Below are 16,898 nucleotides of genomic sequence, written 5' to 3'. Positions count from 1 at the left end.
TCTGGGTGGTGCAATTATGGGTGAATTTTATTTTCTTCTTTGTACTTTTCTGTATTTTCCAAATTTCCCACAGTAACTTTGTGTTAACAAAGCATTCCTCCCCCCAAAAAACTTACTAAGAAAAAAAAGAAAAGAAGAAAGAAGGAAAAACAATGGCTGTCCCTCTATCTGCGAAAAGAGTTCTAGGTAGTGAATACTGACTTTTCTTCAAAACTTAACATATCACTCCTACAAAAACAATGACTGAAAATTTAAAATGAGCTTTAATTTTCATTATAGTGCTATTATACAAAGATAAACATTATTATACAAAGATAAACAGTCAGAAGAAAAAGCAAATATTTCATGCAAGATTGGAGATGTTGGCTGAACCAATGGTGGGGGGTTATCAGAACCTACTAGCATTAATGTCATTAAAGTTGGTATACAACCACCCACTGCTAAATTTGACTGACTTAAAAAAAATTGGGCATGTTTCTGTTACAGTTAGGTCTGACTTTAGCTCTTCTGGATTTAGTCAAAATTTCTGATCTTCTAATGTTTCACTCCTCAATTGTTTCCTAAGTGAATGCCACTGAATTATTTCAGAATAAGACTGCAATGGCTTTTCCCAACCAATAAAGAAGTTAAAGTATGACCTTACCTTTTTCGTTTCTGTGAACAACACAGTGATTGTGGAGAAGATGCCCTACTTGGCTCATCAGCTAATGTAGCCAAAATAAAGTTAGCTTCCAATAACATATCATCAATACTTAAAGCCATAGGTCTAAAAAGGCAAAGTCAGAGCAAAAATGACACTCATTTTCTGATGAACATTAGGAACACATTAGAAAATGATACTTAATTCTGCAGTAAAAAGAAACAGTAGAAGTAGATGTCCTTTTTGTGTTTTCATAAATTAACATAGTCCAAAAAGCTGAAAGGGCCCTTAGAAATCATCAGGTCCAATTTCATCAAATACATCTTAATTCAATCTCATTTCAAATTTTAGTTCTGAAATATATAAAGTATCAGTTTCATAGAGATTTAACCTGCTTAAGCCATGTATAATTTTCGAATTAGGCAATTTATTCAGCACCATGTCAAATTTATAAATGTTTCACTCTGCAGAAGAATATATCCTTCTCAATCAAGTGACCAATTAAAAAATGCCATTTATGAGCCTAGAAGTCATTTCGTTAAGTGAAATAAGTCAGGAACAGAAAGATAAATACCACATGTTCTCACTCATATGTGGAAACTAAAAAAGTTGAGCTCATAGAAGTAGAGAGTAGAATTGTGGTTACAGGAAGCTGGGAAAGATAGGGAGGAGGGGAGGAATAGGGATGTTGGTTAATGAATACCAACCAACATAGTATACTATAGTAGTGCTAGGTGTCTAGAATGAATAATTTATTGTATAATTTCAAATGGCTAGAAGAGAGGAGTTCAAATTTTCTCAACACAATGAAATGATAAACGTTTGTGATGATGGATATACCAATTACCCTGACTTGAATATCACACATTATATACATGTATCAAAATATCACTCTGTAGGGCCGACCCCAGTGGCGCACTCGGGAGAGTGCGGTGCGCTCACTGGCTGAGTGCAGTGCAGCCGGTCACAAAAAGGACCAAAAAAAAAAAAATATATATATATATATATATATATATATATCACTCTGTAGCTCGTAAATTTGTACAATAAAAAAAATAAAATGAAAACAATTTTAAAAAACCATGTTATAACATCTTTCAAAATTTTATGAATTCCTGTGGTGTTAATTAATTTCAAAGTGATCCAAAGGGTTTTATTATCACATACAACAGAAGAAAAGAAACAAACTCAGGAAAGTTCCCAAGGACTTACTTCCCAGGAAAATCAAAATAAATGGATATAGGAGTATGTGTAGCTTCTGAAAATGACAGCATTCCCTGAAAGAAGAAAAAAACTTGAAATCTTTGTCAAAAAACTACCAGTGAAAATTTGAATTTTAATTTGACACAAATATTTGTTTACCTTCAATTCTTTGAAGCAAAATGTTATTTCAGTGTCCACTCCAATTTGAAAGAATTCAAACTCATCTGTGCCAAAACACATCTCACTATGCACAGAATTGGTCAAATCTGCTTAATATTATAGGAAAATAAAGAATAAAATTAAAAGAAGAGAAAGAATAAAATTAGTCTCAGAGGTATTTGTTAAATTTTAATACAAAAAAAAATAACCATAAATGGTAGATTTTAAAAAGCCACAAATTCTTTGGCATTCCTTCATTGAGAGGTGGGGTTGTCTTTGTCCCCTTGCCTTGAATCTGGGTGGGCTCTGTGACTGCTCCGACCAATAGGATACAGCAGAGTGACCTAGAACCAGGTTCTGGGTCCAGGCCTTAAGAGACTGGCAGCCTTTGCTTCCTGTCTCCTGCAACACTTGCCATATGTCGTCCAAGTGACATGGAGAGGCCACATGTGTGTAGGCACTCTGGTTGACAGTGAGCCCCCAGCATCAGTTATGAGCCATGTGAGTGCTCACATAATTCCAGCCCCAGCCACCATCTAACTACAGCTGCGTGACAGACCCCAAGTAAGAACTGCCCAGCTAAGCCCTGTCAATCCACAGAACGATGAGAGACACTAATAAGTTACTGTTTTAAGCCACTACATTTTGGAGTGGCTTGTTGCAAGCAATAAATAACCAGAATATTATAAAAGCTAATTCATTCTAAAAGGAACTACTATGTATGAATATAGTTTACATATAATAATTATATTTAATTCATTATATCCCACTGTTTCAAAAAATATTAACAAAAAGTGGGATTAGCAGATAAAATAGATGCTTCATACTCAATTATAAAACATAGCTTAAAAAAGTGATTTTAATTTTTTTGTTTTGGTGGCTGGCCAGTATGGGAATCCAAACCCTTGACCTTGGTGTTACCAGCACCATGCTCTAACCAAGTGAATTAACTGGACAGCACACTAAAAAATTTTTAATTAGTATGTAATTCACATATCATAACTCACCATTTTAAAGTGTCCAATTAAAAAAGAAACATAAATAAATAAATAAATAGAAAGGAAAAAAATCAAGTGCACAATTCAGTGGTCTTTAGTATATTCACAAGATGGTTCAACCATCATTCACTATCTAATTCTAGAACATTTCATCACCTTAGAAAAAAAACCCCACACCTATTAGTAGTCACTCCCCATTCCTCTCTCCTCCCAGTCCCTGGAAACCACTACTCTACTTTCTGTCTCTATGGATTTACCTATTCTGTATTTTTCATATAAATGGAATCATGCAATATGTGACCTTTTGTGTCTGGCTTCTTTCACTTATCATAAAGTTTTCAAGGTTCATCCATATTGCAGCATGTATCAGTACCTCATTCCTTTTTATTATTATTTTTTTTTTCTTAGCTGGCCAGTACAGGGATCAAATCCTGGACCTTGGTGTTACTTACAAGCACTACCTTAAACAACTGAGTTAACCAGCCACCCCTTTTTATGGCTGAATAATATTTAATTGTATGATAGATCACATTTTATTTATCCATTCATGAGTTGGTGACATTTGGCTTTCCACTCTATCACTATTATGAATAATGGCTGCTATAATATTCATGTGAACCATGAAGTAGAAGCCACTTCGTAAAGATGGCAGAGGAACAAGACAGAAAAAGCCTGGTGGTTTAATGACCATGTAATAACTATACCAACCACTATTATTTTAGTTAGTGTTTTCTGTCATTCATAGTTGAAGATAACCCTAAATAATACACACTACAAATTTTTATTTATTTATTTATTTATTTTAAAGATGACCAGTAAGGGGATCTAAATCCTTGACTCGGTTTTGTCAGCACCACGCTCTCCCAAGTGAGCTAACTGGCCCTCCCTGTCTAGGGATCTGAACCCATGGCCTTGGCGTTATCAGCACCACACTCTCCCAAGTGAGCCACGGGCCAGCCCTACACTCTACAAATTTTTAATGTAGATTTTTGCACATCATGTTCCTTAAACAGAGGAAAGTTTCATATCTTATATGTCTTCTATTCAAAAAGAGATTATTGAACTTGGATTTTTTTCAATAACTACTGTTAGAGCAAACCCTGATGTTTGGAACTTTACATGTACATTCCAAGATAATCAAATACAAATATTACGCCCTTTTCACATATTCTTTTATGATGTAAAAACAAATGATGCACCAAAAGCATAAGTGACAAAAGAAAAACATAAGTTAAACTCCACCTAAATTAAAATTTTTTGTGCTTCAAAGGATGTCCTCAAGAAAGTAAAAAGAAAACCTACAGAATGGGAGAAAATATTTGCAAATTGTACATCTGATAAGAGACTAGTACTTAGAACAATCAAAAAATAGACACCCTATGTGAAAAATGGGCAGGTAATTTGAAAAGAAATTTCTCCAAAGAAGATATGCAAATAACCAATAAGCACATAAAAAATACTCAACAGTGTTAGTCATTAGAGAAATGCAAATCAAACTCAGAATGAGACACTATTCCACTCCACTAGGATGACTATAATCCAAAAGACAGACAATAGCAATCAGAAACCTTATACACTGCTGATGGGAATATAAAATGGTGCAGTTGTCTTGGAAAACAGTCTAGCAATTTTCCAAAATGTCAAACATAGAATTACCACATAATTCAGCAATTTCACTCCCAGGTATATACCCAAGATAAATGAAATAATACATCCACACAAAAACTTGTACATGAATGTTCATAGCAGCATTATTCATAACAGCCAAAAAAATAAAACAAATGCCCATCATATGAGAAATGGATAAATAAAATGTGGCATATCCAAACAAAAGAACTTTATTCAGCAGTAAAAAGAAATGAAGTACTGATACATACTACAGCATGGAACAACCTTGAAAACATTATGCTAAATAAAGAAGGCTACATGGCATATGATTCCATATATATGAAATGTCCTAGGAACAGGCAATCCATACAGACAAAAAGCAGATTAGTGGTTACCAGGGACTGGGGTGTGGGCTTGGTAGGAAATGGGGTTTCTTTTGGGCAGTGATTATATGTTCTAAAATTTTTTTGTTCTAAAATTATTTTTTGTGTGTTCTAAAATTAATTGTAATGGAGGTTGCACAAGTCTGTGAATATACTATAAAAATCATTGAATTGGATATTTTAAATGGATCACTTGTATGGTATGTGAGTTATATCTCAAAAAAGCGTTTTTTAAACACCCACTAGGATGGCTATAATCCAAAAGACAAAACTCCATCCAAGATTTGTCTTTATTCCTCATAGAATTTAGAGAAAAAAAGAATTATTTTGTCTCCCAAACCCCATCCCATTTCCTCCTATCCTCCTCCCACAATATATGTATACTATTTTTAAATATCTTTGTTCAAATGAAAAATTCAATATGATATTTATACATTCCTCTTGAGCTTCCCAACAATTTAGGGCCTGATACAAGTCCACTTCACACAAATAAAGTCATTTATGTTAAATGCCAGAGTTTTTATCTAAGTTGATCTGGGATGAATAAAATTTCTAATGGGAAAAATATAAAGATACAATTTTCACTCACATATATTCTTTGTTTTCTTTTTCAATCATATCTTTAATAACTTAAATATTATTCAGAACCTTGTAACACAAGGATCTTGAATGATAATTATACCTACAGGTAGGGATTATTTTGGAAATCAAACTTAATTTTCAAAACCTTCAGGTAAGCAAATTTTTATTTTAAAAGTCCTGTTCTCACATCTGTGTCACACAGCTCTGGCCATTAATGAATCATCAATATTTCCTTAAAGCTATGGACAGATTTACATTAAATTTACTGTTTATTCTAAGGTATTTAATCTTCTTTGTTGTTTTTGTAAATGGGTCTTTTTCTACCATTATGTCCTCTAACTGAATATAATTTGTGTATATAAAAACTATTCAATTTTTTCATGCTTATGGTTTTTGTTTATTTGTTTTTTTAGCGGCTGGCCGATATGGGGATCTGAACTCATAACCTTCATGTTAAAAGGCTGTGCTCTAACCAAATGAGCTACCCATCCACCCATCATGCTTATGTTATATCCTGCTACCTTACTGAATTATTTTATCGTTTGAGTTAGTTTTGTCATTGATTCTCTAGGGTTTTCCAGGTGTACTGTCATGTCATTTGCAAAGGGATAGTGGCACTTTTTCTTTAATGCCTCTAATTGACTTCTCTTATCTAATTGTATTGACTAATAACTCTAGTACAGTGTTAAATAGTAGTAGAGATAACAGGTTTCTGATCTTAGTGGAAATGACACTAGTGTTTACCTATGAAGATGCTGGCTTTAGGTATATGTAAAATACATATAATTCATCATGTTAAGAAAGTACCCATCAATTCCTATATTCTTCAGTGTTTTATATGAAGAATGAGTGTTACACTTTTTCTAAGACTTTTTCTGCATCTATGGGGATAATCATATAAATTTTTTCCTTAGATCTATTAATATAGTGTTTTATATTAATGGGTTTTCTAATACTGAACAAATTCTGCATTTCCGGAATAAATCCCAGTTGGTCCTGGCTTATAATTTTCTTAATGAGGTGTTGAATTTTACTTCCTAATATTTAATTCAACTTTTATGTGCACATTTTTAAATGAAAATATGACCATACTCTACATACCATTTTATAATCTTCTCAGTAATATATCCTAACTATTTTCTAAGTCAGTAAGTATGCTTTTATAATTATTTGTGTATATATGCTGGTGTTTTGTTTTCCACTATAATAATTGCTTCAATAAACATCTCTGATATACACCCTCAGAGAGAGAGGAATGTATTTATACATACAAACACATAACATTACTTTTAATAGTTTCATAGTATTTCATACTTGCACTCAACCAATTTCCAGTTGTTAAATCTGAAGTACAGAAGAAGACATACCAAACTCTTAAAGTGCTTATCTCTGAATAGTGGGATTTCAAGTAACTTTTTATTTGTGCTTTTTTGTATTTTTAATTTTATTAAATGAACATGAATTGCATAAGTAGTAAGGACGAGGTTTAAATGATATATATTTTTTAAAGGACCCAACAATACCTTAAATGTACATTCATCCCAAACAAGAAGCCTCACATCACTCCCAGTGTGCTAGCGTAGAGGAAGTTCAACAATAAGATTAAATAATGGGTCCCTAGTCAACCATAACTGTGAGTACAACTACTCATCAGAAAGCTATTCATGAAGGACAATTTCTCCTGGTTACTAAATGGTAATCTCTACTGGGAGGTGGCATGATGGAACATAAAACAGACCCTTTCCCTGGCCAAACATATATTTTCCAGATCATGTACTCCTGAGTGCCAAAACAGAATGCCAAACGGACTTGCAGGAAGCAATGCTAGCTAGCACAGTGGTAACAAGCCTACACCTTGGAGACCGACTATCTGCATTCAGATCATAATCCACCACTTATTAATTGTGTGACACCAGGCAGGTCACATAGTTTCTCAGTATGTAACTTCTTCATATGTAAAATGAGGGTAATAATAGTTCCTTCATCATAAGAAGATGAAATGAATTCACAAATGTAAACTGTTTAGAACAGAACCTGGCACAAACTAGACACTACAGAAGTCATCTGACACAAGTTAAGCCCTGGTTCTACTGGTTTTGTACTTTTTTTTTACTGGCAGCTGGCCAGTATGGGGATCCAAACCCTTGACCTTGGTATTATTAACACCACGCTCTAACCAACAGGGTTTTTCACTTTAAAATAATACAGTTCCTTCCTTTGTATTCTCTCTTTACTGCAATCACCAAAATCAAATTGTCTGAGATCAGAGTCTCAAACAGCTTTTTGTGCCAAAAAGACTCTAGGAAATTTTCTTGATTCCAAAACTCCTGATTTAATTGTGCTTTAGTCTCTCCATTACATCTAGGTAACTCTAAGAAGAGCTGACTTAAGGAGTATTCACATTCTCTGGACTATATATTTGCCTCTGGAATATCATTTACATTTCTAATTCAAAGTTACTTTTTCTTCTTATGTGATCAAAGATCATCTTAATTGGATTGCTGGACTCTTCACTTTTCTTTATGCTAAACACAAAGGATGGTAAAGGATGAGAAATAGACCTTAAAATCTTAATTGAAAAAATTTTTTCCTCAGTAACCATTCTAATTTTATTTTATTTATTTATTTATTTATTTTTAAGATGACCGGTAAGGGCATCTTTTTTTTTTTTTTTTTTTTAAAAGATGACCGGTAAGGGGATCTTAACCCTTGACTTGGTGTTGTCAGCACCACGCTCAGCCAGTGAGCGAACCGGCCATCCGTATATGGGATCCGAACCCGGGGCCTTGGTGTTATCAGCACCGCACTCTCCCGAGTGAGCCACGGGCCGGCCCCGGTAAGGGCATCTTAACCCTCGACTTGGTGTTGTCAGCACCACGCTCTCCCAAGAGAGCTAACCAGCCATCCCTATACAGGGATCTGAACCCCGTGGCCTTGGTGTTACCAGAACCACACTCTCCAAAGTGAGCCACAGGCCTGCCCTACCCATTCTAATTTTAAAACAACCTGAATTTCAAAGCCAAATATTTTAATTATTGATTATGTTAAACTTCCTGGGTCTCTTAAAAATTTTTCTGAACTTTCTACATCTTACTGATTTTTAGACAGGAATAAATATTATGCCACTAACATTTACCATATGGTTAGTCATCAAGAAAACCAAGAAGTAATAATCCATCAAAGCACCATGACAAATATAATCCTTACCCATTGATTCTTCATTAGAACTCTTGAGGCAAAAATTCAGTGGAGTAACCGCAAGAGTAACTTCCTCTTGACTTGACGTAAAATGAGCAATTGCCTCAGCAAGCAATCTGTAAAATGTAATGAAAAGTATTAACATTATTTAAAAATCAAACAGAAAGACATAACCTTATTAACTCTTTAACTTGGAAATAAATAGGGTAGTTGGCCTGGGTTTAGAAAAATTTACCTAGAAGTGCTCTCTTCTTTCTTATATATCAGGGGAGAGGTTTATAAGCAGCCTACTACCTATATTTTCTTTTGCTTTGTGACTTACCTACTATTTTCAAAGTTCTCTTGACATCCCAAATGCCCTTTTATCTTGGGCTCCCCTTTTTAAAACAGTTTTACTGAGATGTAATTCATATATGGCACAATTTACAGATTTAAAGTTGTTTGATTTGCCTTTCCCTAATGACGTTCAGCATCTTTCCATGTGTTTATTAGCCATTTGCATATCTTCTTTGGAGAAAAGTCTATTAAAATCCTTTGCCTATTTTTTAGCTGGGTTATTTGTCATTTTAAAAAACTGCATTATAAGTTCTTCGTGTCTTTTGAAATTGAGGTGTTGTTACATAAAAATGAATTTACGTAATCTTGGTGTTAACCAGATACTAGACACTAGCTTAGCAGTGTTTCTTGATGTCAAAATGTCAGGAACACCTACCATGTTCATTTGGGAACTTTCCCAGTGTTAAAGGAGAGGTGTTATACAAGATACCAAATAACTTGATACAAAAAATGACAACATGAATGTACAATTCAAAAAGAAAGAAAAAAGCAAATTGCTAATAAATATATAAAAATATTCTCAAATTCACTGTTAATAAAGAAAACACAACAATAAAGAACATCTAATATATATTTTTTACCTATCAGGCTGGCAAAATTTTTAAAGACTGATTATATCCTCTACTTAAGAAGATTCTCCTACGTTTTTGGTGGGAATGTAAACTGGCACAAACTTTTCAGATGGTAATTTGGTAATCAGTATCCATGCAAATGAAAAGTTTGTGTAAGCTTTTGGCCCGGTAATTCGATTTCTAGGACTCTATCTGTGTAAGGTAGCCTATCAGATGGCCCCAATGATCCCCACACCTCCTGGTATTCATGGCCTTATATAATGCCCTCCCTTTCAGTGTGGACTGGACTTACAGATTCATTCCTAACAAAGAGAAAGTGGTAGAAGCTATGAGATGGCAATTCTGAGATTAGGGTATAAAAAGACCATGAGTTCCATCCTGGGGGAGCACGCACTCTCTCACTCGTGCGCTCTCTCACTCCTGTGCACTCTCTCACTCCTGCACTCTCTCTCCCCCTCTCTCTCTCTGATTATCAGCTGCCATGTTGTAAGGACACTCAGGCAGCCTACCAGCAGCCCCATGAGTGAGCTTAAAAGCGGATCTTCTTAGGCTTCCGAGCAGCCACATCAGTGAACTTAGAAGTGATTCCCCCCTAGTGGAGCCTTAAGATGAGACTGTAGCCCTGGCTGATGCCTGATTTCAAACTCATGAGAGCTTGAGCCAGAAGCACACAGCTAAGCCACACTTATTGCTCTAAAGGAATAAATGTCCAATTTTTGAAGACTCCAAGTTTTGGGGAAATTTGTTCCACAGCAATAGATAACTAATACAATCCTATGTACTACTAGCAGCATTGCTTGTGATGGCAAAAAGCTGGAAACAACCAAATTTTCAGCAATAAGGTAATGGGCAAGTAAATTATGGTTGAGTCATACAATGAAAAATAATGCAATCATTCAAAAGATTAAGACTGACAAGTGAACTGATATAGAAAGTTGGGCATAATATATTAAGTAAAATTTAAAAAGTAGGTTGTCAAACAATATGAATAGTAGGACATTTCCTATGAAAAAAACTATATGTCTAGTATGTGATAGAAGAGAGAAGGGTGGTGGGGGGGAGAAAGAGAAAGAAGGAGATAGCCACAGGGAGAGAGAGAATTATAGAAACACCAAACTGTCAATAGAGGTTACGTCTGCCAAATAGGATCTGGGGTAGGTAGAGGAGAAAGACCTTCCTTTTTCACCTTTGTACTTGTCTATATATTTTGGATGTATCACAAGGAGCATGTATTGCTTTTGTAATTTAAAAAACAATAAAGATAAAATATCTTTTGTCTCACAAAACAATGCTAATTAATGTTTAATGCTACAGCTAAACTGAAAAATTGGGTACACTTTCACTGACAAATATGCCTCATTCATTTTCTAGAGAAAAAAAAATGTACAGTTCATATAAAAAATGTTAAAAATTCCTCAAGCTGTGTATTCTTTTTTTTTTTTTTTTAAAGATGACCGGTAAGGGGATCTTAACCCTTGACTTGGTGTGGTCAGCACCACGCTCACCCAGTGAGCGAACCGGCCATCCGTATATGGGATCCGAACCCGGGGCCTTGGTGTTATTAGCACCGCACTCTCCCGAGTGAGCCACGGGCCAGCCCTCAAGCTGTGTATTCTAAGACTCATATAGATACCATATAAATGCAAAGTATTATGAGATAATATATTTTTCTCTTTTGATAGAACTTGATGTAGAAAACCATTATGGGATATTTTTAGAACTTTCTTGGCCACTAAATTATTATTGCTCCCATGAGGCAGTTATTATCTACTATTATCTTTGTCAGGATTTCCTCTTGATGCTGTAAGGTAATTTCTCTAAGTTAAATTTTAGCTATAAAATAAAACGTAACTGATTAAAAAGATCTAGGCCATTAATTCTTCACTCTGTAACCATACTATATTCAGAAAAAGAAAAATAAACAACAAAGAACTTATTACCTTGGCTGAATCACTAGTGTATTAGCACACATATTCTTTTCAAAAATAACTTGCAAAGGCTGACTTTCTTGGAAAAACACATTATGAGTTCTTTTAATACCTTAAAAAGAATAAAGCAACTTCTTAAATAATTTTAAGTGTAAAATGAACAGATTTTAAAAGTCTTGAAATAAAAAATGGAAATAAAAAAGAAAAAGACAAAAAAAAAGTCTTAAATTTCACAGCCAAATTAAAATAATAAACTTAAAGTAACATTTTCCATCTGGCAAGTGCATATTGCTTGGAGAAGCACTATTCCTTAATGAAATGTGTTTATCGCTCCCTAGTGGACACAAACCAACATCACAACCTCTGAACAATCAGGCAGCAGAGTACCCAAATTCCTTTGAAATACAGGTATTTTCTTAAATTGTGTATCAAATAGTGATTGCTCACTATAGATCATAGCTCTACAATTCTCTTTTAGTATCTTTAATTCAGGACTTATATTTCTGGATAGAACTCTTGGCAGTTAGACCTCAACATCATTTGTGAATTATTTTCCCTTTAGAGGAAAAGGAGGAGGTAGCAATAAAGGGTATGACCCTATGTGCCAGGAACTGTAGCATACATTTTACATACATTCTCTCTGATCTTCACAATCTCAGAAAAGGAAACTTAGTGAGGTTAAGTGACTTTTCAAGGCTGCATTGTTTTAACAAGTACAACTAGAATTTGAATCTAAGTTTGCATATAGAACCCATGTAATAAAATCCAGGTGGGCTATAACTTTCTACAGCATAATAATGTTGCAGTGAAAATCAAAAGGACTCACTCAGAAACAACATTTCTCAATTTACATGTTTGGGGTTTTTTTACTGAATTAATAACAACAGCAAAAACAAACAAAGAAAATTAAAGAACAAACAAACAAACAAATAACAGAAACATTTATTAATTTAATAAATATTTACTGACCACCTACTACATACTAGGCTTTATTAGCTTTTGCTGCATAACAAACTACTCTAAAACTTAGTGGCTTAAAATAACAAATATTTGTTATTTCTTATTATTTAGCTGAGTGGTTCTTCTGGCCTAAGCTATGCTTAGTTGAGGCTGAGTCATCTAGGACGGCCTCATTTTCATGTCTGGGGCCTCCGCCAGGACAATTGGATGTCTGAGGTGACTGAGCCCTCTCACCACACAGCTTCTAATCCTCCAAGAGGCTAGCTACACCATGCTGTTCTCGTGCTGGTGGAAAGGTTCTTGTGGCAACAGTGGAAGCGGACAAGTCCCTTGAAGCCTAGGCTTATCACTTCTAGTGCATTCTATTGGTATCAAAGCAAGTCTGAGGCCAGCAGAGATTCAAAGTAGGGAAATAGACTCCAGCTTTTGATGGGAGAGGCTACAAATAATTTGTGACCTTTTTTGTAATCTACCACACAGGGACTACTTTAAGAGCCAGGATTAGTGGGAACAAATCAGACAAAAATCTCTGTCCTCATAGAGCATACATTCTAGTGAGGGGAATAGACAATAAGAAAATACATAAGTAAAACAATAGGCAAAGGAGCGGGGTACACACTCTGAGGAGGTAGCACACTAGAGCTTCTCAATCATGGAGGACCTTCTAGGCCATCCTAAGATCTTTGGCTTTTACCTTGGGCAAAACAGGAAGCTATTTAAGAGTTTTGAGTACAGGAGTGACATAATCTGAGCTATTTTCAAAGGATCACTATGGCTGCTGTCTTGAGAAGACACAAAGCTCAAAAGTTGACAGATACTACCTATTTTTAAAACATTTTCAAGTTACTTTTGGAGGGACAGATAATAGATGCACAGGGTATAAAATTCAAAAGATATCAAAGAAAAGACACTGAAAGGTAAGTCATTCTCCACCCCTTGACTCCTGCCACCCCAGAACCCTCCACAGAAGAAACTACCAGTTTCTTAGGTATTCTTCAGAAATGGCCTATGAGTATATAAGCACATTTGAATCAAATGAATATTGGTACTGCTGAGGATGTACAAGCTGAGAAATGTCTCCTTTCTTTGTCATCCCTGATGTTCCATCTCTTGCTACTTGCCTTCTTTCCCCTTTTCCTTATCAACATACACTAAACACTTTCAACCTATACCTTGAATCACACTGCTTCTTTATCTTAGAATGCCTTCCCATTTCCACCTGCTGGAAACTTAGCCATATGTGACACCACTCTGCAGAAAGCCTTTCCTCTTTACCTTTCCCTCTTTGAATCTCTTGCCCAAAGAACACTCATTGTACCCTTCTTAAAGCAAATTGGCTTGAAGTTCCTCTTCACTGTGTTTTTTCTAGTTTTTCCAGTTTAATAATAATTTTCCTTGATAGGATGCAAATGAGATAAACATTTAGAAGCCCTGTTTTCAGGGGCTGGCCCGTGGCTCACTCGGGAGAGTGCGGTGCTGATAACACCAAGGCCATGGGTTCGGATCCTATATAGGGATGGCTGGTTAGCTCACTGGCTGAGCATGGTGCTGACAACACCAAGCCAAGGATTAAGATCCCCTTAGCTGTCATCTTTTTATTTTTATTTTTATTTTTTATTTTTTAAATTTTATTTTGTCGATATACATTGTGGCTGATTATTGCTCCCCATCACCAAAACCTCCCTCCCTTCTCCCTCCCCCCTCCCCCCCAACAATGTCCTTTCTGTTTGCTTGTCGTATCAACTTCAAATAATTGTGGTTGTTATATCTTCTTCCCCCCGCCGGTTTGTGTGTGTGTGTGTGTGTGTGTGTGTGAATTTATATATTAATTTTTAGCTCCCACCAATAAGTGAGAACATGTGGTATTTCTCTTTCTGTGCCTGACTTGTTTCACTTAATATAATTCTCTCAAGGTCCATCCATGTTGTTGCAAATGGCAGTATTTCATTCGTTTTTATAGCTGAGTAGTATTCCATTGTGTAGATGTACCACATTTTCCGTATCCACTCATCCGATGATGGGCATTTGGGCTGGTTCCAACTCTTGGCTATTGTAAAGAGTGCTGCGATAAACATTGGGAAACAGGTATACCTTCGACTTGATGATTTCCATTAGCTGTCATCTTTTTAAAAAAAAAAAAAGAAGCCCTGTTTTCTCTGTGGGTCATTTATTAACTTTATCTAGTACTGCATAAATTCCTGGACTGTAATGAGATAAGGGGTTGTCACCAGAATTTACTTCCTTCATCAAGAAAGTCTTAATACTATTAACAAAATAAAAACTAGCTGAACCAAAGAGAGTGCTTAGTAATGTGGTTCACTTAAATTCTGGCATAAGCTCCTTATGAAACCATAGACTCACAGACCAGTAACAGTTTGGGGCCCAGCAGCCAATCCAAGGACCACTTTGAGTAGCAGGGCTTTATACCATCTGCACCCAGACATAGGATACCAGATGCTACAGTGGAATTCTGCTTGTCACTTCATAAGCTCAATTTGAAACTTCTCTCAGTAGGTCCAGATAACTCTTTCAAAACCTGAAGCAGTACAAATAAGGAACAACCATTATTTTAGAGGTATTACATTTGTAGAGTTTGTAATTACATTTGTGGAGGCCAGTGATACCTTCAAAAATCTTGTAAGTTATTCAAATGTTTTTTTGAATTAGTTTAAAGTCATGAGCACACCTGTAGAGAACCTCTTTACAAAAACTTAAGACTTTGAAGGGAGAATCCAGCCCTCTCCACATCATTTCATTAATATACAGGTATGAATAAGAGTTTTATTTTCACTCAACCCAATGCACGTTCTCTTGGAAAACATTCTCTGTTGGAGACCTGGCTCCTTGAGGCAGGACAGAACTTACTAGCAGGTTGTTTGTATATAGCATATTCTTCAAGGACAACCCACTGACTCATTTTTAGCAACTCTGGGGCTAGTGCAAAAGGAAATATGGAGGATTGGTGAGATAATTAATAGGCAGATAAAATATTTCAGATGAGCCTGGCACTTAATGATATAAATGATAGAAATCATCACTTTTTTCTATTAGCAGATGCTAATAATCCAAGTAGTCACTGTTCTGGATACTGTTTATGGTTAGATTCAGAGCAGAGAGGCTTGTCTTTTTCAGTAGCTTGTGTTTTGACAATTGTTTTCTACTAATGAAGAGAGCCAGATTTACTTCACTACCCTTAATTTCTTCCCAAATTCACAATCTGTATTTCTAACAGATAACTGGATATCTCTACTCAGGTGACTTTTCTCAACTAAATTTGAGAAATGATTTTCCACCAGATTATTACGGTAAAATTGCAAGCATAATTTGCTGAACACATGTAGTTTAGGAAAGTATACATACTTAAACCAATTACTGCAGCAGAATCTATCCCCTACTTTCCTTCCTTCCTGAGCCACCCCTTCCCTAGTGTGTAGCAGCCATTAGATCTGGACGGAACTGATCCCACTTCCAGCTACAGGGATGCCATCACTGGCATAAACCAACTGACTTACTCTTAATCCCCCTGCAATAGAATTGGTCCTAATTGATTAGAGAATTACTCTAATCAAACCACTTGAGAGATATTTCAGAAACTGAACAATAGGTAGTTTAAAATCTAGATGGACCGCCTGAGCAGGAGCCAAGGTGAGCAGTGTCCCACGTGCCACTAGGGGCCCAGCCTGAAGCCTCAGAAAGCCCCACCCACTGCCCAAGCAGGAGCCAAGGTGAGCATCCCATGTGAGTGCCACAAACACTGTTTCTGCACAGGTGGTCCACCACAGCTACCACTACACCTACTACCACCACAGACATAGCTCACCACTACAGTAGCAGCCAGGGCCACCCTACAGGCAGCCCACCACACAATTGACTGCATTGATACAAAAGTCACCAACAGAGCCTGTAAATAGAGGAGGAAGTCTTTCTCCTCATAGCCTACTCCAAAGTAATAGAAGAAACAGGTGTTCTACCTGATGACTACACATCAACAAAAAGATACTAGAACTACAAATAAACATGAAGATATGACACCACCAAAGGAATACAGTAGTATCAGACCCCACAGAGCAGGAAACCCTTGAAATGTCTGAAAAGGAATTCTGAGTAACAATCCAAAGAAAATTCAGAGATAAGAAAAGACTCAATTAGAGAATACAATGAAACAAGAAAAAATACCCAGTATATGAAGGATGAAATTTACAAAGAGATTAATACCTTTAAAAAGAATGCAGCAGGGCCGGCCCGTGGCTCACTCGGGAGAGTGCGGTGCTGATAACACCAAGGCCACAGGTTCGGATCCCTATATAGGGATGGCTGGTTGGCTCACTTGG

At 35.9% G+C, this 16,898-nt stretch overlaps 1 protein-coding gene across 1 annotated transcript in view; it reads right to left on the bottom strand.

Moving 5' to 3' along the window:
• Positions 1-16,898, bottom strand: part of RAD9B (RAD9 checkpoint clamp component B) — a 41,932-nt gene that overhangs the window by 14,861 nt on the left and 10,173 nt on the right. Inside the window, exons 5-9 of the mRNA XM_063087731.1 lie at positions 11,620-11,719; positions 8,781-8,887; positions 2,003-2,109; positions 1,853-1,917; positions 644-766 (exon numbers count right to left, since the gene is read on the bottom strand). Of these exons, the coding sequence (XP_062943801.1) occupies positions 644-766; positions 1,853-1,917; positions 2,003-2,109; positions 8,781-8,887; positions 11,620-11,719 (502 nt within the window). The remainder of the gene's footprint in view (positions 1-643; positions 767-1,852; positions 1,918-2,002; positions 2,110-8,780; positions 8,888-11,619; positions 11,720-16,898) is intronic.

This window comes from Cynocephalus volans, chromosome 2 (genome assembly GCF_027409185.1).
Source record: "Cynocephalus volans isolate mCynVol1 chromosome 2, mCynVol1.pri, whole genome shotgun sequence".
Taxonomy (NCBI): Eukaryota; Metazoa; Chordata; class Mammalia; order Dermoptera; family Cynocephalidae; genus Cynocephalus; species Cynocephalus volans.
The sequence above is the reverse complement of the archived record's forward strand: the minus strand, read 5'-3'. Positions and strand labels throughout refer to the sequence as shown.